Source organism: Molothrus aeneus, chromosome 28, assembly GCF_037042795.1.
Source record: "Molothrus aeneus isolate 106 chromosome 28, BPBGC_Maene_1.0, whole genome shotgun sequence".
Classification (NCBI taxonomy): Eukaryota; Metazoa; Chordata; class Aves; order Passeriformes; family Icteridae; genus Molothrus; species Molothrus aeneus.
This window is the reverse complement of record NC_089673.1, coordinates 5,629,024-5,652,996: the sequence shown is the minus strand read 5'-3', so window position 1 is coordinate 5,652,996 and position 23,973 is coordinate 5,629,024. Positions and strand designations below refer to the sequence as shown.

Here is a 23,973-nt window from a genome sequence, read left to right as displayed (position 1 = left end):
GCGGCTCCGGACGCTGCCGGCAGGCCAGGAGGCGGTGGCAGGGCTTGTCCCCCGAGTCCCGAGGCTGCGCAGCCTCCTCGGAGCCGCGGGGAAGGCGCCGGAGCTGCGGAGGCCGCGCTCCCCTCCGCGGGTGCCGGGATCGTTCCCCAAATTCCCGCTGGCCTTGGGGACTCCCAAAGAGGAGCCAGGCTCGCTCCCGGACACCCAGCTGGGGCTCCCAAAGCTGCATGGAGGGAGGAGAGCCCTCCGGCCCGCCCGGGGACACAGCCCGGGGTTCCCGCGGGCAGGGACCCAGCCCCGAGGGCAGCGGGACCTTCCCGGGCGGAGCAGCCGCCCCTGGAGCGGATCCCGGCCCACTCCGGCCCCGCCGCGGCACCGCCGGGATGGGACCGAGGGGCTCCGGCTGCCGGGGGCGGCCCCCGAGCGGCGGGGAAAGCGGCAGAGGGGCTCTGCAGAGGCCACTTGAACCCCGCGGCCCCGGGCAAGAAGGAGATTTACGAGGACACCTACCAGAGACTGGACAGCCTGGAGGAAACCATCCGCGAGCTGGAAATGACCATCAGCGAGATCAGCAGCCACCCCGCCGTGGAATTTGCGTTCCCCAAGGACGCGCCGGGACCCGAGGAGGCCGGGAGGAGCCTGGGGGACCTCGGGCACGGAGGCGGCGACGGTGACACCGCGCTGGACCTCAGCCAGGCCAAGGACGGCGCTGCCACGAGTCCCTTTCCGAGCAGGACCAAGCCAGCGCTGCTCCCCAAGCCGCAGCTGCCCCCCGGCACTCCCCAGGTTCATTTTCTCTTCTCCCCCGTGCCCTGCTCTGCCCTGGATTCGCTCTGATGTCTCTTCCTCTGCCTGCTCCCTCTCTGTGACTCCACCTCCAGGCAGAGCCGAGCTGGAGAACGAATCTTCCTCTTCTCCCTGACACTCGGAGGGGTTTGGGAAGGGCAGGAGCGAGGCAGGAGCTGGAAGGGAGATGGTGCCAAGTGGTGCTGGCTGATCCCGTCCTGGAATTAGACCCTGGATGAGGGGGATTCTTCTGCCCTGGCAGGATTTGGGAGCACCAGGTCCAGGATGGGCATCCCATGGGATCTATGAGAATCCCACGGGATCCACAAGTGTCCCGCAGGGTCCATGGGCATCCCACGGGGTCCAAGAGCATCCCACGGGGTCAGCCAGGGCTGGTGCAGAAGCACTGCTCTCAGTTTCACCATTTTCCATAAAATCCCTCTCCTAACAAGCAGCAGCCGGAGCCTGGCAGATGTTTCTCCTAATTAAAGCACAGCACGAGCTCCCTGAAGCCATCCCAAATTGCTTTCTGCTGGAATCCAGCTGAATATCTGAGGAAAAACAGGGAGGGGAAAAATGCCCTGAGCTCCTCTGTGACGACAACCTGCTCCTTTATTAACAGCCAGCGCTGGGGAATAAATCTCCTTTTCCATTTGGAGCCGTTCTCTCCCTCCTCGGGGGCTGGAGCTGCAATTTTTCCCATTTTTTTTTCCCGGAAACGGGAAGTGGAGCTGCGGGATGGATTTATGGCTGGGGCTGGGGCAAAGCCAGGCTCAGGGTTAGGCTGGGATGGTAGAGGCTGTGATGGGTCGGTCCTAAAGCAGGGCAGGGCAGGGCGGGGCTGGTGTCACATTCCAGGGAAGATTCCCAGCGCTGGAATGCCGGGGATGGTGCGGCACAGGCACTTGTGGGGCTCTCCAGGGCTGGGGTTCGGACTCTGATCCTCATGGGTCCCTTCCAGCTGAGGACATTCCATCCTTTGATGAGTTCCTCGTGCTGCAGGGTGCGGGAATTCCCCGCGTTCCCCCCGGGAGGATCCCAGGGCTTCACCTGAGCCATGGATTCCCCAGCCCGGGCTGGAACAGGACAGGGGCCCCTGGCACGGGAGGGGACCCGGGGGGGTGTGGCACTGCCGCCTGTGTATCCTCACCTGTGCACAGTGAATAAACTCCTCTGTACTCCCACTGCCGCCGCTCCCACCTGGAATCTGCTTCTGCCTGCCGCCGCCTCTTTCCCTCTCTCTTGGCCCCGCGGGCTGTCCCGTCCCGCCCTCGGTGTCCCGGTGTTTGCCGTGTCTCCCTAAACTCCCTCCCGGGTGCCTCCCGGTAAGTCCCGGCGGGGTTCGGAGCTCAGGGCGAGCCGGTGACCCGGTCCTGGCCCGGCCTTGTCCCCTCGGGCAGCGCTGGCAGGGGTGGCGCAGCTCCGGGCACCCAGCGGTGCCGGCCAGGGCTCCACCGGCCGATTTTAACCCTTTCCCCCTGGATTTTGTGTCCCGGCAGAGCGGCGGCGTCTCCATCCCGGCCATGAAGATGGTGAATCCGGCGTCGCGGCTGAAGCAGGGCCAGCAGGGCAGCCCCGACAAGGGCAAGCACATCAAGCAGCGCATGGAGTACATGCGGATCCAGGGCCAGCAGCAGGTACTCCACCCCTAGAGCCGCCCCGGGGCTGCCCGCCGCCCTGGCACCGCCCAGGGCACGGCCCGAGCCGGGCGCACCCGAGCCGGGCACACCCGAGCCGGGGATGAGTTCTGGGACCGCATTCTCCCTTCCTTGGTGCCTTCTTGGCGTCGGCTGAGCCCGGCGGGGCTGGGGACAAAGGGACGCGGTGGTGGCGGTGCGGGAGGGGCTCTTGTCACACTCTGTGCCCGCCCCGTGGCTGGAGACAGGGACGCGAGAGAGTCACGAACTCATCCTCGCTGTGGGGTGAGGCTGAAGGGTTTGTCCCCAGCGCTGGGTGTCACCCTGAGGGGTGGCTGAGCCCCGGCGCTGTCCCCTCACCCCAGGGGACAGTGCCACCTCCTCGGCTGTGCTGATGAACGTGGCAGAGCCACGCGGGGGTGGGGATTCCCGGCCTGGGGAGGTTTTGGGGAGCCGGGACCGTCCCCGTGGCCCCACAGAAGGAGCTTGGGGTATCCCAGGCGGGGTGGGGACGGTGAGCGGGCACAGCAGCTGGAAGAGAAGCGTTTTGGGGTGCCATGGAGCGTCCCCAGCGGCCAGCACGGACCCCTCCCCACCCACCCCGGGGGCAGCCCCGGGGCTCCCCCCCCCGTCCCTGCTGTCACCCCAGTGCTGGCCGTGCATTCCCACAGGCCCGGGCATCACGGACACTTGGGTGGCCTCCCTCCCTCCCTGCTGCCTGTCCCCCCTCCCAGCGCCCCTTTCCCCCTGGCTGGGCAGCAGCGCCGCGGGCGGGTTCGCCCTGAGCTCTGCTCTGCCCCCGCTCTGTGTCTTGAGCCCTTTCCCGCCCCCAAACCGCGCAATAAACCCAATTCTGCTCATCCTCGTGCATCCCGCAGCCCTGCCGGACAAACCGAAGGATTTCCCAGCTCCTCGCAGCAGGGTTTGGGGGGAAAATGTGGAATGAGCAAAACGGGCACCTGTAGGCAAACAGGGTCAAACCCCACCTTGGCTGCTCCCTTCCCAGTGGAAAACCATCCCCAGGGAGGAGTTTTTTGAGGGTTTTTTGAGGGTTTTTTGGAGGTTTTTGGAGGTTTTCTGGGGTTTTTTGAGGTCCTCGAGCTCAGGGTGTCCCTCAGTGTCCCCTCTGGCGTGCGGGGTTGTCCCACCCCATGGAATCAGGGAGGGGCAGGGGGCTCCTTCTGGATTCCCCCTGCACTGGACCCCGGGCAAACCCTGAGGGGTCGGGAAGCGTCTCCTGACCCCGTGAGGCCACCAGGTCCCCTCCCCTGGAGGCCACCCAGCAGCACAGCCCTGCCTGTTCGGTGTCACCGCCTGGGTGACAGTCCCCGTGGCCCTGCTGGCGTGGTCTCCTCAGGACTTTTCGGTGTCACTTCTGTCCCCGTGCAGGATTTGGGGGTGTCCCCCTCTCCCCCCGCAGCCCAGCCCCTCACTGGGGGCAAGGTGGGGCTGGGGGACCCCAGATCCCGCTCCCCATCCCTGGGGGATTCTCAGCATCACTCCCGAGCCGGGTCAGGCCGTGCCCGCACGGCGGGGACAGGGACAGGGACAGGGTGGGCACGGCCGCCCTCGGGCGCTGCCCCGGGGGCTGTGCCCGCTCTAACGCTGCCCTTCTTGTCCCCCCTGTGCCTCCCCCGTGTCCCCTGTGCCCCCCCGGCTGTGTGTGCCTGTGTGTCCGCGTGCCCGTCTGTCCGTCCGTCCGTCCTTTCCTCTCGGGGCCGTCCCCTGCCCGTGCAGTGACACGTGGGACCCGCTCTTGTCGCGCTCTTTGTGGTGGCCCTTTTCCAGCTGCTTGACCTCAGGCCTGACTCAGTGCTGCTTCTGAACGAACTCCCTTTGCTTCTCGGTTGTTTTTGGGTTTTTCCTGTCCTCGTTTTTGTTGGTTTTTTTCCTCTTTTTTTTTTATTCCTTTCTTTCGTCTTTTTTTTTTTTTTAAGCTTTTTCTTTATTTTTCTTTGGACTTTCCACCCCTTTCTCCTCCTCCTCGTCCTCCTTGAATCTTGCTTTTCTTTCCAGGCCACTAGACCATCTAAAGAGGCCAGTGAGACCTCCCCCACGGTCTCAGAAAAACCCGCAGCTGGCAGAACATCCATCCCCGTATTGACTTCTTTTGGGGCCAGGAACTCCTCCATCTCATTCTGAGCGCCCCGGCCAGCTCCGCCCGGCCGCTCTCCTGCTCCGGGGGGCTCCTCCTCTCTTCCTCGGGCTCCTCTTCCTCCCTGGGACTTGGCTTCTCCTTGAGGCGCTCTGGAGGGAATCCGCCACCTGTGTCCCCTCCTCTTTCTGTTTGATCCGTGTTTTTGTCGCCTCCGCTCCGCCAAACGAACTTTTGTTGTCTCGCCTGTGCCGCGCCTCGGCCCGACCTCTGTGTCCCCTCCCGCTCCGCCATGGCCAACCAGCCACTTTCTGTTTCTCTCTCTCTCTCTTTTTTTTTCCCTCCTTTTCTCCTTTTTTTCCCTCCCCTTTGGATCGCTGTTGGTTTGGTCCCCCCCCCCCTCCTCTTTTTTCCCCTTTCCCCTCCCCTCCTTTTTTGGTTTTTTTTTTGGGTTTTTTTTTCTGTTTATTTAAGAGCTCTCAGAGCTTCCCCCCACCAGCGTCCAGCCAGGAGCAGCCTCCAGCTCCCACCGGGCGGAAAACCGGGAAGCAGCGGCGGCCGAGGACACCCCCGGAGCGACCCCCGGAGCGACCCCCGGAGCGAGCCCCGGAGCGGCCCCCGGAGCGGCCCCCGAGCGCCCCGGGAGCGGCGGCGGTGCCCCCGCAGGAGGAGAGCGCAGCTCCGGCCCGGGCTCGCCGGGGCGCGGCCGGCGGGGCCGAGGGCGCGGGGACAGCCCGGGGACACCTCGGGCCCCGCGCCGCTGTCAGCGCCGCCGCCACCACCGCGTCCCCTCCAGGGGGGCCGGGGGGTCCCCGGGAGTGCCGGAGGGGCCGCAGGGCGCGGGTGTGAACCGGGGAGGGGTCCGGGATCGAGCGGGGCGCGGTGATGCCGGGGGGGCACCCGGCCGCGGCTCTGTCCCCTCCCGGCGGGGACGGGCGGGCGGGACGGGGCCCCGGAGCCCCGGCGGAGCAGCCCCGGCCCTGCCCGGCCCGGGGGGGAGCGGGCGGGGGGCCCGTGGCCACCCCCCTGCAGCGTGGCTGGGCCAGGTGTGCCCAGGTGTGCCCAGGTGTGTCCAGGTGGGCTCCGGGTGTGCCCAGGCACAGCCCAGGTATGCCCCAGGTGTGCTCAGGTACACTCCAGGTGTGCCCCAGGTGTGCCCTAGCTGTACCCACCTGTGCCCAGGTGGGCTCCAGGTGCAGCCAGCTGTGGCCAGATGTGCTCCAGGTGGGCCCCAGGTGCTCCACAGGTGGTGCCAGGTGCACTGGGCTGTGCCCAGGTGCTCCCAGGTGTACCCAGGTGTGCCCAGGTGTGCCCCAGGTGTATCCAGGTGTGCCCAGGTGCACCCAGGTGTGCCCAGGTGTGTGTGTGCGTGTGCTCTGTGTGTGCAGCACAAGATCCAATCACTCCTTCTGTTCTCTGTTTCGTCCTTGGGTTGATTATTTTCGGGTTTTTTTAAATTTCAATTCCTTTTTTCTTCCTTTTCCCCCCTCCTCTGGTTTTTTGTTTTGTTTTGTTTTTTGTTTTTTGTATCTCAATCATTTTTGTACAGAAGAAATGAGAGCCTTTTTTTGAATAACAAAGAGAAAACACACACAAAAAAGAACAAAAACCAAAAAAAAAGACCAAAAAAAGAAAGGAAAAAAATTTAAAAAAAAATCATGATGCAATTTCTTTGGATTGCAAAAAAAGCAACTCTTTACATTTAAGTGAAGTGTCTTAACATTTTATATTGTTTTAAAAAATATATTTACATATTATATATATATAATATACGTAATATAAATCTATATATAAATATTTAAAGAGGGGAAAAAACTAAAAAAAAAACCTAAAAAAAAAAAGGAAAAAGAAGAGAAATAAATAAATCACGTCCGGTATTATTTAGGGGGTGGATTTAAAATCCCTTCTTAGGTTTAGAGCTCCTCGTGGTTCCCAGAGCGGCTTCGTCGCCCTCGCGCTGAGTCCCCGCCCTCTCTCCTTGTCCCCAGGTGTCCCCAGGTGTCCCCTGGTGGCCCTGGAGACCCCCGCCCGCCCCCAGTGCCAGCAGCAATAGCAGTCACTGACGCGTTTGGAATTAATTTCGTTTTTAATTAATTTCTGTTCTCGGTACCAAAGTGAATTCTCTGTAGCAAAGCCGCAGCTCCCGGGGCCGGGCGGGTGGTGGCACCTGGCGCTGTCCCCTCCCCTGCCCCCGGTCACCCCCGCGCTGTCACCTCCTGTCACCTTGTGTCACCCCAGGGGGGGCGCGGTGACAGCGCCCGAGCTCTGCTGGCTGGAGGTGACAATGCCACCCCCTTGGGGACACCCACATGGGGGTGACAATGCCACCCCCTTGGGGACACCCACATGGAGGTGACAATGCCACCCCCTTGGGGACACCCACATGGGGGTGACAATGCCACCCCCTTGGGGACACCCTCATGGAGGTGACAATGCCACCCTCCTTTATGACACCCTCATGGAGGTGACAATGCCACCCCCTTGGGGACACCCACATGGGGGTGACAATGCCACCCTCCTTTATGACACCCTCATGGAGGTGACAATGCCACCCCCTTGGGGACACCCACATGGGGGTGACAATGCCACCCTCCTTTATGACACCCTCATGGAGGTGACAATGCCACCCCCTTGGGGACACCCACATGGGGGTGACAATGCCACCCCCTTGGGGACACCCTCATGGAGGTGACAATGCCACCCTCCTTTATGACACCCTCATGGAGGTGACAATGCCACCCCCTTGGGGACACCCACATGGGGGTGACAATGCCACCCTCCTTTATGACACCCTCATGGAGGTGACAATGCCACCCCCTTGGGGACACCCACATGGGGGTGACAATGCCTCCCCCTTGGGGACACCCACATGGAGGTGACAATGCCACCCCCTTGGGGACACCCACATGGAGGTGACAATGCCACCCTCCTTTATGACACCCTCATGGAGGTGACAATGCCACCCCCTTGGGGACACCCACATGGGGGTGACAATGCCACCCTCCTTTATGACACCCTCATGGAGGTGACAATGCCACCCCCTTGGGGACACCCACATGGAGGTGACAATGCCACCCTCCTTTATGACACCCTCAAAAATGTCATGGAGGTGACAATTGCCACCCTTGTGGCGACACACAGAGAAATGACATGAGGAGGTGACAAGTGCCGCCCCCTTGTGGACACCCCCAGAAATGTCACGGGACGGTGACAAGTGCCACCTCCATTGGGACACCCACGTGAGGAGGTGACAATTGCCACCCTCCATGGGGACACCCCCAAAAATGACACGGGAGGGGGCTGTCCTCAGTGTCCCCACCTTGGTGTCCCCACCTTAGTGTCCCCAAGCTGTCACGGATTTTGGGGGGGTTGTCCCTTTTCCCACCCCACTGGGGTTGTCCCCAGGCCACCCCTCCCAGGTCGGTGTCACTGGCTCAGAGCAGGAGGGTGACAGTGACAAACCAGGGGGTGACAGCGCCAGGTGAGGGGGTGGCAGCTCCCAGGCTGTCCCCAAACCCCCCCAGGGTCCCCTTTTCCCGGCTGGTGTCCCTGTGAGCGTGGTGTCCCCGTGTGCGTGTGCGTCCGTCCCCTTCATGGCATCGTGCAAATCTCTCACTGAAGCAAGAAGACAACAACAAAAAACAACAACGAAAAAATCAAAATTAACAACGAAACAACTCAATTCTGGTTCAGACCAGGAAAAACATATTTTAAAAATGATTTAAAAAAAAGAGGAAAATGTGTAAAAATGACAAAAAAAAGCCCAAACGCAAGCGCTGCCTGCATCATGCATGTGTCGGAGGCGCCCGCTGCATGCGCTCCCCGCTTTACTCGTCTGGATGTTGTTTCAAAACAAACAAAAAAAAAAAAGGCTACGACTCTGAAAAGGACAAAAAAAAAAAAAAAGGACAAACTGAGAAGAAAAAGCGAAAAACGCCAAAAAAAAAAAAAAAGGAAAAACAAGGAATTTCTGGTTCTCCTTAGAGGCTGTTTTGGGGTTTCTACGCCGTCGTGTGTCTCTCTCTCTCTCTCTCTCTCTTCCGCATGAATTTTCTCGTGAACTGTTTTAAAAAGGAAATAAAAGGAACAAAAAGTACAAAAAAGAGTAGAAAACGGAGGAAAAAAAAGGAAAAAAAATGAAGAAAAATGTAAAAAAAAAAAAAAAGCCTCGCACAGGGGAAAAGCGGGGGAGGGGAGGGAGGGGCCGCCCCCACCCTGTGCCACCCCCCCGCTGTGTCCCCTGTGTCACCGTGGATGCCATGGGTAGTTGTGTGTGACCGTTGTAATTCCCGTGACAAAAGGGTTGCTTTTTATTATTTTCCTTTTTCCCTTTATAATTTTTCTTTTCTATCAGAGTGTCTGGCTTTAATAAAATTACTCTTTTTTTTTTTTTTTGTTTCTTTTTCTGTCTTTTTCTGGCGATTTTCCCCCTCATTTTTACCCCCTCTCCCCGAATTTTGAGACATTGAAAATTGAGAAATCGACAAATTTGAGAAATTGAAAATTGAGAATTTTAATGGGAATGGGGCCTCCCCAATTCTGTTATTTCTTCCCCACAGGCTCAGAGAAAAATGAGATTTATCCTCACATGGATAAACCCAGGAATAAAAATTCCCAGCACCAGGAATTTGAAGTTCCTGCCCACCAAAAAAAAAAAAGGGAATTAATACCGACAAAACCTTGAATAACCAGTTTATTTCCAATATATAGACTGGAGGTGGGGGGGCCAAAGCAGGGGGGATTTTTTGGGTTGGTTTGGGGTTTTTTTTGCAGTTTTGCAGATCCCGACAGGGCTGGGAATGGGGGTGGGAAGGGGTTTGGGTGGGACATGCAGGAGGGTTTTAAAAAGTCACCACTGGTCCAGCACGTCCCCTGCTTGGGGCTGGCCTTTCCGCTGAGCAAAACTTCTTAAAAAATCCTTATAAATCCTTTGGGATATGTTACACGGGCAGGGCCGGTATTTACAGGGGAAAATGAACAACAAAAACCAAAAAACAAAATCGAAAAGAAAAACCAATGACTTTACAGCAAATATTTGCATAACGTATGAGAACGACACGGAGAGACGGTGACGGGGCGTGACACCAGGCCACCGAGGTGGTGGCACTTGTGTCCCCGCGTGGCCAGGCCGGGGGTCCCCAAACTCCCTTCCTAAAGTGCTTCTGGCCTGGGGGGCAGGAAGGGGACAGCGACGGGAGGGGACAGGGACATCCCAGGATGTGCCACACGCGGCTCGTGGGGGGTGAAGGGTGGCAGTGTCCCCCCCGCCGCCGGTGTCCCCCTCAGTGCCACCCCCTCCCCGGCTCCCCCCTCTCACCAGAGCCCCCCCAGGTGAGGGTGACAGCGCTGAGGTCCCCAGGTGACCCCAGCACACGGGGGGGGGTCTCTGGGATGGGACCCCCAAGGTCCTCAGGGCATGGAGAGTCCTCAGGGTCCCCAGGGCAGGGGTCTGTCATGGAGGTCACCAGGGCAGGGGTCTCTGACCCTGATGTCCCCAAGGTCCCCCAGAGCAAGTGTCTGCGACACCAAGATCCCCAGGGTCCCCAGCAGGTTTCTGACCAGGTCCCCAGGGTCCCTCAACACAGGGGTCTGTGACACCGAGGTCCCCAGTGTCCCCAGGGTCCCCATCCTGGGCAGGTCCCGGCCGGAGCAGCCGCAGCGCCCAGGGAAGTGCCCGCACTTCGCTCCGCCGCGGCTGGGGACAGCAGTGCCACCACTGGGGACAGTCCCCAGAGCCCCCAGAGCCCCCACGCCCCTCCTGGCACTGCCTGGGGGCTGGGGCACCGTGCGGTGGCACCGCCGCTGGTCCCCAAAGCGGGGGGACGAGGTGGCTTTGTCCCCCCATGGCACAGGGCCACCGGGACCTGTTAAATAACACCAGCGGCTCGTCTGGAGGGCAATTAAATACGGGGACAAGGGACAGTCCTTAAATTAAACACGCCCGGGGGGGTCACAGACACTGTGGGAAGCGCAGGGGTGCCGGGGGGCCGGGGCTGCCCGGGGGGCTCCGGGCGGCCGCGCCCGGGCCAGCGGTGCCAGGGGGTGCCGGGGCGGGAGCCGCGGGCCGGGCTTTGGTGGACTCCAGGCTGCTGAGCCCCGAGTCCTTGTCACGGCAGGGTCCCGGGGTCCCCTCGAGTCCCCGCGGCTCCTTCCACTCGTTGAAGTTGAGGTCCTTGAGGCCGCCGGGCACCACCACCGTGTGCCGGCGCCAGCTGCTCTTCTTGCGGCGCGTCTCGGGGGAGTGTGCCCGGCGCAGCCGCACCCCCATGTCATCGGCGGAGCCCCGCAGGTGCTGCCGGAGCTGCTCCCGCAGCGACGCTCGCCCGGGGGCCACCCAGTCCTGCTCGTCACCGCCGGCCGCCGCCGCCGTGTCCCGCGGTCTCCCCAGCCTCCTGCGGGCCAGCGTGTCGCACTGGATCAGGCGGTGCGAGTTGAAGGAGGGGCGGCCCGGGGGTGACTTGTCCTCGTCGCCCGTCCCCAGCCCGGCCTGGCCCGGCCGCGGCCGCGCTCCCTCGCGGCTCTCCGTGTCCGTCTCCATGTGGCTGAGCTCGCTGCGCTCGTCATCCGCCTCCTCCCCGCGGCTCCCGGCCACCGAGTGCACCTCGGAGCACAGGCTGCGGTCCATGGTGGACAGCGTGGAGTAGCCGGACACGATGGAGCGGGCGTCCGGGGCCGGCTCGGAGCCGCTGCCCGCGGTCTCGGCGGAGCATTCCCGCTGCGTCCCGGCCGGCTCGGTGCTGGTGCCGCGGGGCGCTTTGCCGGGTGTCACCGCGGGGCCCTCCTGCTCCTGCTGCCAGCCCGGGCCGTCCCTGCGCTCCGCGTCGTCATCGGTGCTGCTCCCAACGCCTTCGGCCTCTCTCCTTTTCTTCCTCTTGCGGGCGGCGGCCGAGACGAAGGGGATGGCGAGGAGCTCCCGGTGCGGCGGCGCTTTGCGCGACGGCCACGTGCCCTGGGGATGCGGGGACAGCGGGGTCAGGGGCGGCGGTGACACGGACGGGGACAGGCTGGGTGTCCCCAGCCCCGCGTGCCCACCCTGCCGGCCCCAGCCCGGGATCCCGCTCACCTTCGGTTTGGCAGAGCCGCTGCGGGTGGAGCCTGGAAAGCAGAGGGGAGAGGGGGGTTAGAGGGGTCCTGGCGGGGGGAATGTGCAGGGGAGGGGTCTGGGGTCTCTTTGGGGACGCTGCTCCATGCCCCCAAACCAGGACAGGGACATGCTGGGGCTGTCACACCGGCTGGACGTGCCAGGAGGGGCTCCGGTGGTCATGGGGGAGTCCCTGGCATTGCTCACCTCACCCAGGGTGAGGAATGGGGACAAGGGGGGCACACGCAGGCACACGCAGCCGGGACACACAGTCGGGACCCCCGCGGTGGGACCCCAACCCTCCCACAGCCACGGGGCGCAGAGGGGACAGGGACAGGGCGCTGCCACCGCCGCGTCACCGGGAGAGAGGGCGGGGAGGTGGCTCCGTGCCACAGCCAGCCTCAGAGAGGGGGCTGGGATAGGCCGGGGTTACAGGCTAAGGAGGGGACACAGAGGGGACACAGAGAGGACAGGCAGCCCTGGCCCTGCTGCCGCCATGTGAAGGACAAGGACAGGACACAGACCCCTCTCCCGCCCCGCATGCCCGGGATGGGGTTAGCAGTGCTGACAACGAGAGAGGGGGAGGCAGAAAGGGGGTGCTGACCCTCCCCAGGGCTTTGGGAACCCCACACCCCAGAATCTGAGGGCTCTGGGACACCCCACACCCATCCCTGCAGCGGGGTGCCCTCACAGGGACTGGCCAAGCAGAGTGAGAAGGATTTGGGGCTCCTCTGCCAGTGTTGGGGACACTGGGGACAGCGCCAGGCAGGACAGTGTCCCCTCCCCTCCCGGTGTCCCCCTGCTCCCCCTCTCTCGTGTCCCCCCGAGGGTTAGTGCGTGAGCAATGCACCCGGGATCAGACTGTACCCGCTCTAGCTCTCGAGGAGATCCGCTGGAGGAGGAAGAGGAGGAGGAGGAGGAAGAGGACAGCACAGAGAAGTTCAAGGAAAGAACGTAAGAAATCAGTCCAACGTCAAAGGCTCCCGGTCTCCAGGTGTGGCAGCGTGGGCAGGGGCGGGGGTCCCGCAGGGTGGGCGCTGCCCTGAGGGACAAGGAGTGGCCACCGGAGAGAAGGGGGGTGGGACAGGGAGGGCAGGGGCTCCTTGAGCATCCCCAGGGCTGCTCCCAGTTTTGGAGAGGAGGGAGATGGGATGTCCCATCCAGCAATCACAGGCTGGCCGTGGCCGTGCCCATGGATGTGGGCAGGGGGGCACAGAGAGTCGGGAGGGGCACTCTGGGGTGCCAGGAGTGCGGGGCACAATGTCACAGGTGCCACCCCTCACCTGCGGCATCGCCGGGCGCTGCCGTCCTGCCAATGTTGGGCAGCAGGTACTCGATGTTGGGCACAGACTGAGCCTCCTTCTCATCCACGGGGGTCTGTGGGGAAAAAACAGGGATCAGGGCACTGCCCAGAGCCCCCCAGCTCCCAGCTGAGGGTCTGCACCCCCCTGAGCCACAGCGGGACCCCCTGAGTGGGGACAGGACTCACCTTCTCACCCTTGTCCTCCTTGTCACTGAAGAACCAGTCTGACTGTGGGGGAGACAGGACAGGGGTCAGGAGCTCCGTCCCCCTTTTTGGGGGATGGGTCCCGTCCCCCTGCCCACCCAGGGGTGCCACTCACGTGCTGGATGAGGGTCTCCACGATCTTGTAGCGGTCGGGCATGTGCGTCACCATGTCGGTCATGTTGTCCTCGGACGTTCGCACCAGCGTGGGACCGAACACCAGCGCCAGGTTCCGGGGCTCCATCTGCACCCAGAGCCGGCTCAGAGCTGCAGCCCAGCCCGGGCAGGGGGGCTCCAGGTGGGGCCGGAGATTCCCAGGGAGGAGGGGGGGGTTCGTACCTTGTTCTTCTCCGAGTGGTCAGCGATGGTCTTCAGGTGACCCACCAGGAATTTGAGGGTCTCGTAGTAGTGGCCTGGCAGGTCCCGGATCTGTGGGGATGCATTGGGTCACCTCTCTGCCCGCTGTCCCCACCCAGGGGGGGCTCCAGGGCAGTGTCCTCACCCCAGCCCCTGTCCCTTGTCCCTACCAGCTTCCGCAGCGTCCTCATCCTCTCGCTGGCATCTTCAATTCGGTTGGCTTCGATGAAGTCATTGTATTTATCTGAAAGTGGCACATGAGGGTGTCACAGCAGGGTGGAGGGGACAGGCCACCACCTCCCCAGAGTCAGAGACCCCCGGATGAACCCGCTGGAGATACAGGGGAAGGGTCTCAGGGCTGGTCCTACTGCAGGGCAAGGAGGGACAAGGACAAGTGGCCTTGGTGACAGATTGTCCCCCGCCATGGGTGGTTGTGTCACTGGGTCTGGGGACAGGTCCCCAGCACAGGGGATGGGGTCTGGGGCTCTGGTGGCTCCGGGGGACAGGGACTCACCGTCGGTGAAGAGGGGCTCAGGCAGCTTTCGGAAGAAGGATTTCAGGAGGCTGCTGATGACGTTCAGGTCCTGCCACCGCTGCGGGGGACAGAAGAGGCTGCTCAGAGGGACAGCCAGGGACACCGAGGGGACAGCGGGATGAGGTCCCCAAACCAGGCACAGCCCCGGCAACAGAAGCGTCCCCAGGATGTCACCGGCAGTGCTGGCAGCGACCGCCAGGCGGCACCACCACTCCAGGGGATGGAAACGGGGATGGAGGGGACAGGGACAATGGGACAGGGACAATGGGACAGGGACAATGGGACAGGGATGGTGGGGACAGGGACAATGGGACAGGGACAATGGGACAGGGATGATGATGGGGACAGGGATGGCACTGACAGGACTGGGATAATGGGGACAAGGATGATGACAGAAAGAATGATAATAATGGGGATAAGGATGATGCCAGAGACAGGGATGATGGGACAGGATGATGACGGGGACAAGGATGTTGATGGGGACAGGGGAGATGACAGGAACATGGATGATAACAAGGACAGGGATGATGACGGGGACAGGGATGATGACACAGACCGGGAGAGCATTCCAGAGGCATGATAGGGATGGGGAGCAGGATGAGGCCAGCCATGGGGATGGTCACCTGCCCTGCCCTCACCTCGTCCTGCAGGTTGATCTCGGTGGCTCCCTTGTTGAGCTGCTCCTGCAGGCTGGACACCACCGCGTTGTTGCCGGGCACGCGGTAGATGCCCATGTACTCCAGGCCCCGGTCCTCCACCACCTTGCAGCACGCTTCCACGATCAGGGGCACGTTCTGCAGGGACAGGGATGGGCTCAGGGCGTGCCAGGCCTGGGCAGAGTCCCCGAGGGCTGGCAGTGGTGGCACAGCCCTACCTTGTTGTCCGGGGCAGGCTGACAATCCTCCAGCCTCACGCCGAAGGCGCGCGGGGCAGATTTCTTGTTCTTCTTCATGATGTTGATGCCCCACGGGGCTTTCTGGGAGCTGCTTTCATCTGGGGTGGGGGGAAAAACCCACAGGATCACTTGGGGTAAGTGGGAAGAGCAGCCCTGCGGGGATAAGCACCACAGCAGCCGTGGGGGGCACAAAGCACCCCGGGTTTGTCCTTCTGGGGTGTCCCACGTACCTTTCGTGACAGCCGCGTCCTGCCGGGGGGACCGGGGCGCACTGGTTCCCGTCTGCTTCAGGAACTCGGCTCGGATCCCCAGCCCACGAGGGCCCTTGGGCGACGAGTCGGGCTTGGTGCCCGCAGGGCTGCAGGGACAGCGGGGAGGGCTCAGGTGGGGCACGGCCAGGGGCACCAGCCCGGCACAAAACCTCCCAGTGAGCGTTGCCAGCACCACTCCCAGGCTCCCCAGCATCCCACAGAGAGCCTGGGCAGCACCGGGCTGCTCCACCCTCGTTACAAGTGCCAGGTGACACTCTGGCTGACCCCAGGCCACGCCACGTGCAGGCGGCTCTTCCATCACTGCCCCATCCAGGAGCCGCCGGCTTTGCTCCGTCACCGTCACACCAGGGTGACCAACGCCCCGGGGGTCTCGGTGCCCACCACCCCGGTCCGTACCTCACTTTCCGGTAGTCGTTTAACTTCTTGCTGATAAGGGCTTGGCTGGCAAAACCGGGGTCCTGGGGAGGCAGAGAGAAGAGGGGAAGGGAGAGATTGAGCAGCGTGTCCACCGGACACCCCCGGGCAAGTCGGGCGGGACCGGGTGGCACCAGGCAAGGGCAGCACCAGGTCCCCGCTGCCCCGGGACAGCCCTGCTGCTGTCCATCGCTCCAGGCCACAGAGCAGGGTCTGAGCTGGACACAGGTGTGTCCTTCCACGGCACGCACACCTCTGCTGACCTGCGCCGACCACGCACACCTCTGCCTGCGCTGCACAGCCTCCACGGGCACAGAACCATCCCAGCAGGATGCTCCCCCAGTTCAGCCTCCACGGGCACAGAACCATCCCTGCAGGATGCTCCCACAGTTCAGCCTCCATGGGCACAGAACCATCCCTGCAGGATGCTCCCCACAGCACCACAGTGCCGTGTTTGCCCAAACAACTCCGGATGTTCCAGCCTTAGAGCACCGGTTCTGACCCAGCAGCACCGTCCAGTTCCAACCTGGAAGCACCATCCAGTTCCAACCAGGCAGCACCATCCAGGTCCAATACCTGGAGCACCATCTGGGTCCAACCCAGCAGCAGCACCATCCAGTTCCAGCCCAACAGCACCATTCGGTTCTGACCCAGCAGCACAGTCTGGTTCTAACCAGCAGCACTGGCCAGTTCCAGCCTTGGAGCAGCATCCAACTCAGCATCACCGTCCCGTTCTGACCTGGCAGCACCGTCCCCACCGAGCCCCCTGTGCCACAGACAGCCAGAGACCACTCCGAGCTCAATGCCAGAGCCTGCCACAAGCCCAGCATGACCACGGCCACCAAACTGAGCCATTGAGCCACTGTGACACAGTGACACCACGACACCGCGACACCGCGACACCGTGACACTGCAGCCAGCCCAGCGCTGGCCATCCCACAGATCCACGGCTGCAATCCAGAGCAGCCCCAGAGCAGCTCTGCCCATCTCACACCCGAGTGACCTCGCACAGCCACGGCTGCCCAGGGAGGGCTCAGCCTCGGCAGCACCACACGGGCACCGTGCTCCTCTCTCCATGAACAGAGCCATGTCAGACCAGGCAGAACCACATCAAACCACAGCAGAGCCACACTGCACCATGGCAGGGACAGGCCACACCATGGCACGGCCATGTCAGACCACAGCAGGGACATGTCAACCCACGGCACAGCCACATCACGCCATGGTGGGAACACATCACACCATGGCACAACCATATCACATCACACCATGGTGGGAACACATCACACCATGGCACAGCCACGTCGCACCTCACCAAAGCCAGGACGCACCCTGGCAGAGCCACACAGGCTCCTCTGCCACCGCACAACCAAACACTGACACAGCAGATCTGGTGCCAGCCCCGCCTGCAGAGCCACAGCCCCTCTGCCGAGCGTCCCGCGCACCCTGCCCCGCCTGAGGCCACGGGGCCACGCTCTTCTTGGGAGCCACGAGCCCCCGCGCACCCCTGGGAGCACGGCACGGGCCTGGCCGTGGCCTGGGGAAGCAGCACAAGGCAAAGAGCCGGAGAGAGCCGAGGCGGTTAGTGCCGGGAGAGCCAGAGGCAGCCGGGAGCCCCATGTGGCTCTCACCTCGCCCTCAGCCTTGCTGTTCTCCCTGATGACTTTGATCCAGGCCAGCATGTCTTCCCGATCCTCTGCCTGAAAGAGATATTCACAGAAGTCAGCGGTCGTCAGGCGGAAGACGTGCTTCCTCTTGGTCTCGCTGTAGGAGATGTCCACCAGGCACGCTTGGATGCTGATCGGCGGCTCCTCCTCACCTGGGGCCGGGGCGCAGGTCACCGCCTCCCGCCTGTCCTTGCACAGGTACAGCGAGTGGGTGCGCAGCACGGCGAAGACGCGCTTCCACTGCCGGATGCCTCCCCCGACCTTCTGCGGGGAGAAGGGATGGAGCGCCGGCCTCAGGGAGCGGCCCGCGGGGCCACGGGGCTCCGGGCTGGGGGCAGACCCCGCCTACCTTCCCCTTTTTGGTGAGGATCTGCTTGCAGTGGAGCCAGCCCTCCTTCCTCACGGCGCTGAACGGCACGTCCGAGAGGTCGGAGGTTGAGTGTCTTTTGGAACGGGCGTCTTCCGACGTGCCCAGGCTGTCCAGAGACTGCGAGGGGCCGGAGGGAGGCGTTGGGGTGAGGCCATGGGCACCCCTGCTCCACCAGGGAACCCCCCCGTTGTTTTAGGGCAGCCCCAGCGCGGCACTCACCCCATCGGTGAAGAAGCTCCTCAGCATGCGGAGGCTGGGGACCCGGCTGGGCATCCTCCTGGGGGGAGAGAGCCCCTGTCAGCGCGAGGGGGCGGGAGCTGGGGGGCGGTGGGACCGGGAGGGGGCTCCAGCCCTACCTTAGGATCTTCCCCTCGTCCCGAAATGCGTTCAGGCCATCGTCGCAGGACTTGGAGCGCTCGGTGGTGATGGCCAGCAGGTAGGAGGAGCGGCGGCCGGCCTTGATGCTACCTGCGGTGGGGAGGGGGCAAACCCACCCTGCTCAGCCCGGGGGTGCCAGGCAGGGCTCTGGGGCGGGGGCTGCTCCCCTCCGAGGCTCCCAGGGTGGTTCCCCCTCCCCAGAACTTACTGCAGTCCTGGGAGTAGTGCCGGGACAGGGCAAAGGCGAAGGTGGGCGACGCGGGGCTGGTGGCCACGGCGGGCGCCGAGTTCATGGCGCTGGACACCACCGAGGAGGCTGGGACGTGCTTGGCCTTCAGGTCGATGCTGGGGCTGGTGGGTTCGTCTGTGACGGGGGTGGGCAGTGTTGGAGGGGGGGTTGGGGCAGGGAAAGGCCCTGCTGGGACCCCCCAGCGCTTCTGAGGGTGGTGGGTTTGGTGTCAGGGCTGGGCTGGGGACACACTGGCACCCCCAGGAGCTGATGGGGCACCTGGACCCTCACCCACAGCAACCCTGAGACCCCCATCCCCACTCCATCCCCTCCCCATCCCATCCAGTGGCAGGGCAGAGCCGTGGCTTCCTAAACCCAGCTGGGTCAGGGCAGGGAGCTCCCAGGTGAGACAGGAACAGGGACAGCCCTGTCCCCACCTCTGAGTGGGGCAGGAACGTGCAGGGCTCCAGTTCACACCAGTAAGGGGCACCAGCAGCTGGGCAGGGGGTGCAGGGCAAGAGGGAGGGGTGAGGGTGCTCAAACCCAAACTGTGGCACCACATCACCAACCCCGGGCCTGCCTGGGGACAGAAGATCCAGAGGGGCACAGGACACCGTGGGGTGTGGGGCACTGTGGGGTGCCAGGCATTGAAGGCGCTGCCGGCCCTTCCCATCTCCACGCTGGCCACAGATGGGTGCTCCGGACTCCTGACCCCCAAACGTGCCCACAGGACCCCCTAAATCCCTTCCTGGAGGTGACCAGCAGGCCCCCCTGCACTCACCGATGAAGGGGATGGATGCCAGCGAGTCCTCGGGGGCCGCCAGGGGAGCCACTCGCCGGCCCGACCGCTCGCTCCCCGGCCTGTCCCCTCTGCCCGCGGCGGGGTCACAAATGTCCGTCTCCTTCACCCCCTCGGGGAACACAAAGTTCATCTGCCGCAGCGGCGCGGGCATCTTGCGGCCCGTGGGCGGCTTCTGCCGCAGCACCACCTCCTCCCGGCGCTCCTCCGGCTGCTCGGACCCGCGGCCGCCCTCCGGCCGCGGCTCCCGGGGCGCGCTGGGCACGGCCGGGGCGGCCGCGGGGGGGCTGGCGGGGCTGACCGCACTGTCCCTGAGCGGGGCCACGGCCCGCTGCGCGATGCTGAAGGTGGGCAGCCCCCCGAAGGCAGGGTCGCGGCAGGACAGGGCGTGCAGCAGCCCAGTGCGGCGCTGGAAGGACGGGCTGTAGCTGCGGTAGCCGATGTAGCCCGAGTCATCCGCGCTCGGCAGGTTGGGCTGCGACGGGTGCTTCTGCACCGGCTCCCGCGATGAGGAGGAGGAGGAGGAGGAAGCGGCGAAGGAACCGGGCGGGACGGGCGGCCCGGCGGTCGCGGTGGCAGCGACAGCGGCCCGGCAGAGCCTCTCGGGCGGCCACGCGGAGCGGTCGAGGTGCGACGCGAGCAGCGCGCCGGGCTCCAGCGCCTCCATGGAGCGCCCGTACCTGCCCAGGTAGTGGTCGGAGCGGGCGCGGGGGGCCCAGCCCTCGCGGCTGGGCTGCAGCAGGGTGTCGTGCGAGGCGCTGTGGGGCCAGCCCCGCTGTGGGGCCGCGGGCCCGGAGCCGCCCAGGCGGTCGTGGGACACGCTGCGGTAGCGGGGCATGGCGTGCCGCCGCTCCTCCGAGGCGCTGCGCCGCGGCTCCTGGCTGCAGAACCAGCGCGACAGCGCCTGCTGGCACTCCTGGCGGCCGGGCGCACGCTGGGCTCCCGACACGTCCCGGGGCGGCCGCCCGGTGCCCTCCTTGAAGCCGCAGTGAGTCCGGTGCTCCGGGAGGTGCTTGGGGACGCCGTAGCAGGAGGCGGTGGCGGGGGACATCCCGTAGCGGTCGGGCACGGAGGATGGGACGCTGGCGGGGCAGGCGGGGCGGGAGAAGGAGCCGGGGTGCCCGTGGGGTGCGGCGGGGCGCGGGGGGGGACCCCCGGGCTGCGGCTCCTCGGGGCGGTGCGCGGGGCTGCCGCCGGTGTCGCTGCTGCGGGCGCCGAGCGGGGACGAGGGACCGGTGGTGGCCGAGCGGGGGGCGCGGGGGTCCGGCGGCTGGCCCGGGGCGGGCTCGGCACCCCGGGCCTGGAAGGGGTACGTTTTCCGTGGGTAGCAGATGGGAGGGGGCTCGGGGATGCTCTGAGCCCCCCCGGAGTACGGCTCGTTGCCCTTCAGGTAGGCGTCCTGGGAATAGGCCTGGGGACAGGGGACAGCGGGTCAGGGAGGGGGGACAGGGTCACAATCCTCCACACGCCCACCGCAGGGATGCTCTCCGCATCCCCCAACTCCTCAGCAAACCTCCAGTGGGGTCAGCTGGGCTGGATGCAGCCCCCCACACCCATCCTACTTTCCCACGGGGCCCCCCCGGCTCTGAGCAGCGCTGGCAGCAGCCGCAGCCCTTCCGCTGTCCCCTCCCCTCCTTCCTAAAATACCCCGGCACGGCCGTCCCGGCTCACGGCCATCCCGGCTCATTTTTCACGTGCCCCTGACTCCACGCTGGGGGATTCCCAGAGACCGGAGAGGCACAGAATGGGACCCTCCTGTAAAACCCGCCAGCCATATGGGAAGGGGCCCCCAGGCTGGGCACAGGCAGTGGCGGACCCCAAAAGCCACCGAATATCCAAGCTGGGATGGGAGGGGCACCAAGAGGAGCCCCAAGCACAGCCCTCAGCTCAGGCCACCCTGCCAGGGCCCCTGTCACCCCAGATCCTGGCCCACCCATGGCAGAGCCACTTGAGGGAGTCCAAGGACAAACCAGACCCCAAAACCTGGGACAATTCATCCGCCAGCTGTGCCTGAGAGTGCTCCCCCAAAAACCTCAGGGCCCATCCCCCCATTCCTTCCCCCGTACCCCCAGTTCTGCACCCATTGCTCCTCCATGGATGCTGGTGGAGCCCTGTCCCCAAGTGTCCCCAGGTGTCCCCCGGTGTCCTCCAGGCACCTGCCCAGCAAACTCACCAGCTGGAGGATGTCCTCATCCTTGGGCATGATGGAGAGCTCCAGCACATCATCGCTGCGGGACAGGGGACAGAGGCGTCAGTCCCACCTGTCCCCAGGCTCACACCTGGCTGGATCCCCCACGAGATGAACGTCCCTGTCCCCACGCGATGGTGACAGCACCTTGCTGCCTGTCCCTGGTCACCCAAGCGCCTCAGGGCCCCTGTCATCCCAGTGACACCCAGAGGGACAGAGCCTGCTGTGACATGTCCCCATGCTGTCACCTCCCCTCCCAGGAAGGGCGCTCACCTGTTCTGGATCAGGGCGATCACCTGGGAGTAGGTTTTCCCGATGATGCTCTCCCCGTTCACCTTGACCAGCCGGTCACCTGCAGAGCCCGGGAAGGGGACAGTGTCACCACGAGGGACTGGTGGCACCTGGATGTCCCCACGGTCATCCAGGGCAGGGTGTGAGCCGGACCCCGCCTGGCAAAGGGAGCAAAGGGGGACCCCAGACCCAGAGAACCCCCGGGGACCCCAAGGCTGCTCTGAGCACCCCAAGACGAGAGAGAGCAGAGCGCTCTCAGAACCAGAGAGAAGGGTCAGAAAGGAGCAGGAACGCCAGAAAAAGAGCAGAATAAGCAAGAAATTCCCCGGCAGAGGAGGCGGAGCATTCCCGGGATCCCGCGAGCAGCCGGGAGCCGCCCCCGGCTCCGCGTCCCCGCTCACCCGTGCGCAGCCCCGCCTGGTGCGCCGGCCCGTCCTCCCGCACGTTCTTCACGAAGATCGTGTCCATGGGCTCCAGGCGGCTCCGGGGGGGGCCTGCTCGGCGGGCACAGCGTGTCAGGGAGCTGCCGCCGCAGCCAGCACCGCCCCGTGGCGGGGGAGCCCCTCCCGTCCTCCCGCAGATCGCCGGCCCCACCAACCCCGAGAGCCGAAGCCGCCAGGAGGGCGCGGTGCCCACCGGGGATCCCAAACCCCCCCTGGAGCGAGGTCGGGGCCCCCAGCCCGGCTGGGTACCGGGTGCCCGGCGTGGCAGCGGCTGCCCGGGCAGCACGGCCCCGGCGCCGTGTCACCGCGCCAGCGCCGATCCGTTCTGACACCTTCACATTCGCTCGCGTCACCCTGAGCCTCCGGGAGGGGACAGCGACACCGCGCCCCTGTCCCCAGAGACCCCGCGCTCGCCCGGGGCCGGTGCTGGCCACGCCGCAGCCCCTCCGGGTGTGACATCCCGGGGGGATTGGGGACACCGAGCCCATGGCCGGCGCCAAGGGCCACCAAGCTGCCACCAAAGCCCCGCGTGGCTTCACCGCCAGCTGATATTCAGGGCTGCGGTGACAACAACAGCAACACCCACTGCGAGCTGTGACAGCCGCGTCACCCCCCTCTCCGCTGTGCTACCCTGTGCCACCCTGTGCCGCTGTCCCCAGGGTCCCCGTGCCGGTGCTCACCTGCTCGGTTCCCATTCTCCTCCTCCTGCCAAAAACAGAAAGAGAAAAGCATTGATTTGGTGGCGGGGCCGTGACGAGGGGACCGGGAGGGGACCGAGGGGGTGGCGGCCCCGTGAAGCCCCTGCGGGACCGGCGCGTCCCCCTGCCCTCGGCTGCCCCCGACTAAAATTACCGCCCGACACCGGATCCCGCCCACGGGACCCGCGCAGCCCCCCGCACCCAGCTGCCGGTGTGGGGCCGGGTTTGGGGCAGGGGAGCAGGAAGGGGCCTGGCAGCCCCAGGGTGGCATCTGACCCTTCCCACCGGGCCGCCGAGCCTGGCCCGGAGAGCCCAAGCCCTGCCGTGGGGTTCCAGGCGAGGGATCCATCCCATCCTGGATGAATCCGCATCCCTGTCCATCCCTGCAGCCTCCCGGTGCGCGGCGGGGGCTGCCAGGGCTGCAGTGGGCACTGGTCTGTGCCGTGGGGTGGGAATTGCGCCAAATCCCTGCCCTTTTAACCCAAACTCCCTGCGGGGAGCCTCAGCAGAGCCGCGCTGCCCGGGCGGGGGGTGCCGGGCTGGGGTGGGGCACAGGGCGGGTCTCACATTCCCCCAAGGAGGGGTCTGGGCACCTGGAAGGGAATTCTCATTTTCCGTGCCCGGCTGGCAGCACAGGCCTGGCCACAGCCCCCAGCCGGTGGGGACGCAGCCCTGATGTCCCCAAGGTGCCAGGTCCCCCCAGGGTGCCGGGAGGGCACCAGTGTGCGACACTGCCGGCACAAGGAGCAGCAGGTGCCCAAGGAACAGCCACATTCCACGGCCACAGCGAGAGCCCCTGCGGGCATGGGCTCAGCCCCTCCCTGCCCGTCCTCGCCCCGCGGCGCCCCAGAGCCCTTCCCGGCCCCGGGGGCACCCCAGAGCCCTTCCCGGCCCCGGGGGCACCCCAGAGCCCTTCCCGGCCCCGGGGGCACCCCAGAGCCCTTCCCGGCCCCGGGGGCACCGCAGCAGCCCCGCTGCCAGGGCGATGAGCCCGGCGAGCGCTGGCGAGCGCGGCTCCCGGTCCCCTCCCTGCTGAGTCAAGCCACCGAAACTCAGCCCCCGGAGCTGGCGGGGTGCCGGCCCCCGCGGCTGCTGCTGCTGCTGCTGCGCCAGCCCCACCGCGCCCTGCCCCGCCGGCACCGCGGCCGGCAGCTATTCCCAGCCTCTTTCCAAGAGCATCTCCAGCTCCCGGCGCTGATCCGGCTCCATCCCACGCGGCCCCGGGTGCTGCCGCCCGGGCAGGGCTCAGCCCGGTGCCCAGAGGGGCAGGAGCAATCTTTCGGAAGGCAGAGGAGATGTGGGAGCGGGTTTGGAGGAGCTTGAGGCCGTTCCCA

General features: G+C 64.8%; 2 protein-coding genes and 1 long non-coding RNA gene across 8 annotated transcripts in view; 2 read left to right on the top strand and 1 right to left on the bottom strand.

The window, feature by feature from the left end:
- SRCIN1 (SRC kinase signaling inhibitor 1) overlaps positions 1 to 5,367 on the top strand; it is a 58,433-nt gene extending 53,066 nt beyond the window's left edge. For 2 of the 5 annotated variants that reach the window (XM_066566832.1, XM_066566833.1), the window contains 2 exons: positions 2,286 to 2,423; positions 4,993 to 5,367. In XM_066566832.1, the coding sequence (XP_066422929.1) occupies positions 2,286 to 2,423; positions 4,993 to 5,367 (513 nt within the window). Of the gene's footprint in view, positions 1 to 2,285; positions 2,424 to 4,160; positions 4,683 to 4,992 lie in introns of those variants that run through there. The other 3 variants (XM_066566835.1, XM_066566834.1, XM_066566837.1) reach the window with 2 other exon arrangements.
- A 99-nt stretch (positions 5,368 to 5,466) lies between these two features.
- Positions 5,467 to 8,908, top strand: LOC136567394 (uncharacterized). Of its 2 annotated transcripts, XR_010785119.1 has the most exons (3): positions 5,477 to 7,094; positions 7,133 to 7,169; positions 7,207 to 8,908. It is a non-coding gene; the product is annotated as an uncharacterized lncRNA (long non-coding RNA). The 2 variants fall into 2 exon arrangements; XR_010785118.1 differs by having other exon boundaries at positions 5,467 to 7,169.
- Positions 8,909 to 9,193: 285 nt separating this feature from the next.
- Positions 9,194 to 23,973, bottom strand: part of ARHGAP23 (Rho GTPase activating protein 23) — a 28,701-nt gene continuing 13,921 nt past the window's right edge. Inside the window, exons 3-24 of the mRNA XM_066566923.1 lie at positions 22,622 to 22,646; positions 21,900 to 21,992; positions 21,481 to 21,559; positions 21,193 to 21,247; positions 19,002 to 20,430; positions 18,200 to 18,355; positions 17,970 to 18,081; positions 17,833 to 17,890; positions 17,593 to 17,730; positions 17,208 to 17,507; positions 15,559 to 15,620; positions 15,121 to 15,248; positions 14,870 to 14,988; positions 14,634 to 14,789; positions 13,975 to 14,053; positions 13,631 to 13,704; positions 13,443 to 13,532; positions 13,222 to 13,347; positions 13,089 to 13,130; positions 12,883 to 12,976; positions 11,582 to 11,613; positions 9,194 to 11,467 (exon numbers count right to left, since the gene is read on the bottom strand). Of these exons, the coding sequence (XP_066423020.1) occupies positions 10,469 to 11,467; positions 11,582 to 11,613; positions 12,883 to 12,976; positions 13,089 to 13,130; positions 13,222 to 13,347; positions 13,443 to 13,532; positions 13,631 to 13,704; positions 13,975 to 14,053; positions 14,634 to 14,789; positions 14,870 to 14,988; positions 15,121 to 15,248; positions 15,559 to 15,620; positions 17,208 to 17,507; positions 17,593 to 17,730; positions 17,833 to 17,890; positions 17,970 to 18,081; positions 18,200 to 18,355; positions 19,002 to 20,430; positions 21,193 to 21,247; positions 21,481 to 21,559; positions 21,900 to 21,992; positions 22,622 to 22,646 (4,446 nt within the window). The 3' untranslated portion in view covers positions 9,194 to 10,468. The remainder of the gene's footprint in view (positions 11,468 to 11,581; positions 11,614 to 12,882; positions 12,977 to 13,088; positions 13,131 to 13,221; positions 13,348 to 13,442; positions 13,533 to 13,630; positions 13,705 to 13,974; positions 14,054 to 14,633; positions 14,790 to 14,869; positions 14,989 to 15,120; positions 15,249 to 15,558; positions 15,621 to 17,207; positions 17,508 to 17,592; positions 17,731 to 17,832; positions 17,891 to 17,969; positions 18,082 to 18,199; positions 18,356 to 19,001; positions 20,431 to 21,192; positions 21,248 to 21,480; positions 21,560 to 21,899; positions 21,993 to 22,621; positions 22,647 to 23,973) is intronic.